The sequence below is a fragment of the Cebus imitator genome, unplaced genomic scaffold (genome assembly GCF_001604975.1).
Source record: "Cebus imitator isolate Cc_AM_T3 unplaced genomic scaffold, Cebus_imitator-1.0 Scaffold54, whole genome shotgun sequence".
Classification (NCBI taxonomy): domain Eukaryota; kingdom Metazoa; phylum Chordata; class Mammalia; order Primates; family Cebidae; genus Cebus; species Cebus imitator.
The window spans coordinates 6236522-6240560 of record NW_016107369.1 but is presented as its reverse complement, the minus strand read 5'-3'; the positions used below and the strand labels follow the sequence as shown (position 1 = coordinate 6240560).

The 4039-nt window shown below is 46.9% G+C and overlaps 1 protein-coding gene across 5 annotated transcripts in view; it reads left to right on the top strand.

Moving 5' to 3' along the window:
- The window catches only part of DCAF4 (DDB1 and CUL4 associated factor 4), a 38241-nt gene that overhangs the window by 11457 nt on the left and 22745 nt on the right, over positions 1 to 4039 (top strand). For all 5 annotated transcript variants that reach the window (XM_017528728.2, XM_017528733.2, XM_017528727.2 and 2 more), the window contains one exon: positions 2803 to 2902. In XM_017528728.2, the coding sequence (XP_017384217.1) occupies positions 2811 to 2902 (92 nt within the window). In that variant the 5' untranslated portion in view covers positions 2803 to 2810. The remainder of the gene's footprint in view (positions 1 to 2802; positions 2903 to 4039) is intronic.

Genomic DNA, 4039 nt, shown 5'->3' with positions numbered 1-4039 from the left:
GTGCAGTGGCACGATCTGGGCTCACTGCAACCTCTCCCTCCTGAGTTCAAGTGATTCTCCTGCCTCAGCCTCCCAAGTAGCAGTGATTACAGGCATGCACCACCACGCCCAGCTAATTTTTGTATTTTTAGTAGAAACGGGGTTTCACCATGTTGGCCAGGATGGTCTCAATCTCTTAACCTCATGATCCACCTGCCTTGGCCTCTCAAAGTGCTGGGATTACAGGTGTGAGCCACCATGCCCGACCTTTAAAATGCTTTTTGCTTGACCTTGCTAGCAATACCACTTGATGTTGGCAGACTCCCTTACTGGATTGCAGTGGCTGTACCTGTGCTATATGAGTTAGGAGTGAACACGTGTTCTCCCTGGCCCAGATCAGCACTCATCAGTGATTTTATCATCAGCTGCATCCTGCTGATTGTACAGCCCCCTGTTGAGAATAATGGTGTGAGTGGGACATAGTCCTGCCTCCTGTGAGTGATCTGAAGTCTTTGACTCACCAGTTCATGTGTTCCTTGCTGTATTCATGCATTGTTACATAATTAAAACAAATTAGAATCATTTCTTTTAATACTTTTTTTTTTTTTTTAAGACGGGGTTTCACCATGTTGGTCAGGCTGGTCTTGAACTCCCGACCTCAGGTGATCCGCCCGCCTTGGCCTCCAAAGTGCTTGGATTACAGGCGTGAGCCACCGCGCCCAGCCAGAATCATTTCATATACAGAATGTGCACCAAGAAATTTTGACCTTTTTATAGAGTTGATAATAATAATAATAAGCTTTATGTCAGTAGGGCTTATTTTTCCTATCAGTTGTTTTCTTTTTTTTTTGAGATGGGGTCTCACTATGTTGCCCAGGCTGGTCTCAAACTCTGGACTCAAGCGATCCTCCCATTTCAGCCTCCCAAAGTGCTGGGATTACAGGTAGGAACTACCACACACAGCCATTTTCCTACCAGTCTTAACCCTGGCCACACATGCTTCCCTTCCTGTGCCTTTCAGCTTATAACTTAACTATTAATAAATACAACTGTAGTCTTCAGCTGGAGTATAAGATAACTGATCCATAGGGAAACCCACACACGGTGTTCAGGAGCCATTGTTCAGGACAATGAATAAGATAAAACTTTTGGTGCCGGGCACGGTGGCTCATGCCTGTAATCCCAGCACTTTGGGAGGCCAAGGCAGGTGGGTCACTTGAGGCCAGGAGTTCTTGAGCAGCCTGGCCAACATGATGAAACCCCATCGCTACTAAAAAAATACAAAAATTAGCCGGGCATGGTGGCACATACCTGTAATCCCAGCTACTCAGGAGAATGAGTCAGGATAATCAGGAGGATGACTCAGGAGAATCGCTTGAACCCAGGAAGCGGAGGTTGCAGTGAGCCAAGCTGGTACCATTGTACTCCAGCCTGGGTGACAGAGTGAGACTGAGTCTCAAAAACAAAACAAAACAAACTTTTGGGCTGCCAGAACAGGGATATTATTTTCTTTTTTTTTTTGAGACAGAGTTTCACATTTGTTGCCCAGGCTGGAGTGCAGTGATGCAGTTTCAGCTCACTGCAACCTCCACCTCCCAGGTCCAGGCAATTCTGCCTCAATCTCCCAAGTAGCTGGGATTACAGGCATGCGCCACCACACCCGGCTAATTTTGTATTTTTAGTAGAGACATGGTTTCTCCATGTGGGTCAGGCTGGTCTCAAACTCCCGACCTCATGTGATCCGCCCACCTCGGCCTCCCAAAGTGCTGGGATTACAGGCTTGAGCCACTGCACCTGGCAGGGATGTTATTTTCAGAGAAGAGAAATGTAGACAGGCAAAAGAGCAGATCGGGGGTTAGGAAGAAATCATGAACTCACTTTTGAACCTGTTGGGTCTGTGGAAATAGACAGGAAGCAGCATAGGAAGCTGAAGCTCAGCAGGGGTGCTAGGGTTAGAGCTGGAGCTGCATTGGTGGAGGAGATGGTGTTAAGTATGAAAAGAAGAGGATCTAGGGCAGAACAATGGAACGCACACAGGGGCTGTGTGACCCAGGAGAAATGAGCAAAGGATTGATTTAGCAAGAAGAAAACCAAGAGAAAGATATTACAGAAGCCAAAGGAAGAATGTAGCTTCCTGGTGCCACATGTTGCAGGAATAAGGGCTAAAAAGAGACCGCTCATTTTGGCAAGTAGGTGATCATGAGCAAGAGCATGTTAGCAGAAAGCTGAGGAGGGAGGAAGCTTGATTGCAGTGGGTTGAGGAATATTGGGAGATGAAGACACTGGATTCGTGAATGTAGACCATTCTTTCAGAAGATTCCCATTCTTTTTGGTTTAGAAATGGAACATATACAAATGAAAAAATCTGGGCATGTTTTTAAGCTGAGATTAGAAGGAGACATTAACATATGTGGGAACAGATGTCTGCAGTTCCTGGGAAGGAATGACAGCAACAGCCAGGTGGGATGGGTCTGCCTTGAAAAGGAGCAGTGACCCCTGTTGTTCAAGACAAGGAAAGAGATAGCTAATAAAGGCAGATATTTGTGGAAGGGAGTGAAGTTAGGGGGATTCATGCCTGGTAGCGTTTCTGTGGGACAGGGAACTGTGTGGTCTACTAGAGGTGACAGGAAGGAAGTGGGAAGGTTGTCGGTAAAGTGCTGGAGGCATCCCTTTCCAGGTAAGGCTTGGTGCAGCAAATCTGACGGTAACCCAGGGTGGGCCAGCCTCTTGCTGGTGCTGAGCATGAAGCAGCTGTCAAGAAGCAAACAGAAAAGCCCACGCCCACATACAGAGATATATGTCATTTTTGTGTTTCTGTTTTAGGAACTGAAATGAATAAAAGTAGCTGGCAGAGTAGGAGAAGACGTGGGAGAAGAAGCCACCAGCAGAACCCTTGGTTCAGACTCCGTGATTCTGACGACAGGCAAGTGTGCCGCTCTGGGGAGCCACTTTTGCCCAGTGAGCTTCTGGCATTGTACCTGTGGCATGTCACATGCTCCCAGACCTGGAGCTCACTGGGGGCTCGTCCGAATGTAGATGCTGATTCCGTGGGTCTAAGGGGGTCCTGAGGAGAGCCTGCATTCCTGACGTGCTCCCAGGGTGGGTCGCTGTGGTGGGTCAGCCCACCGCACTGAGTGGTGAGGAGAGAGGACCACCCTCTGTTCTTTCCTAGGTGACCATGACTTCTGGCCAGAGCATCAGCCATAAGGCTAGAGGTCAATGTTATATGATACAACTGGAAAACCGTTTCTCCATTCTATAGACTTTTTATGAAAATACCTTTTTAGAAACCAAATTTTATTAATTCAGCCTAGGTCTTGGACAAGGATATACACTCATGCTTCGCTTAACGACAGGGGGTGCATTCTGAGAAATATGTTATTAGGCAGTTTTGTCATACAAACGTCATAGCACATACTTAACACAAACCTACATGGTACAGCTGCTACGCACCTAGGCCATATGGTATAGCCGATTGCTTCTGGGCTGCAAACCTCTACAGCATGTGACTGTACTGAATACTAGAGGCAGTCAGGACACAATGGCATTTGTGTATCTCATCATAGAAAAGATACAGTAAAAATAGGGTATATAAGATTTTTAAAAATGATATACCTATATATGACCCTTCCTGTGAAAGGAGCTTGTAGGACTGGAAGTCAGTGAGTGAGTGATGAGTGAGCATGAAGGCTGAGGACATTACTGTATACCAGTGTAGACTTTAAAAACACTGTACACTAGGCTTTGTTAAATTTATGTATTTACTTAAGACATGAGGTCTCGCCGGGCGCGGTGGCTCACGCCTGTAATCCCAGAACTTTGGGAGGCCGAGCAGGTGGATCATGAGGTCGGGAAATCAAGACCATCCTAACACTGCGAAACCCCACCTCTACTAAAAATAGAAAAAGCCAGACTTGGTGGCACATGCCTGTAGTCCCAGCTATGCGGGAGGCTAAGGCAGGAGAATCGCATGAACCTAGGAGGTGGATGTTGCAGTGAGCTGAGACTGTCCCACTACACTCCAGCCTGGGCAACAGAACAAGACTCCATCTCAAAAAAA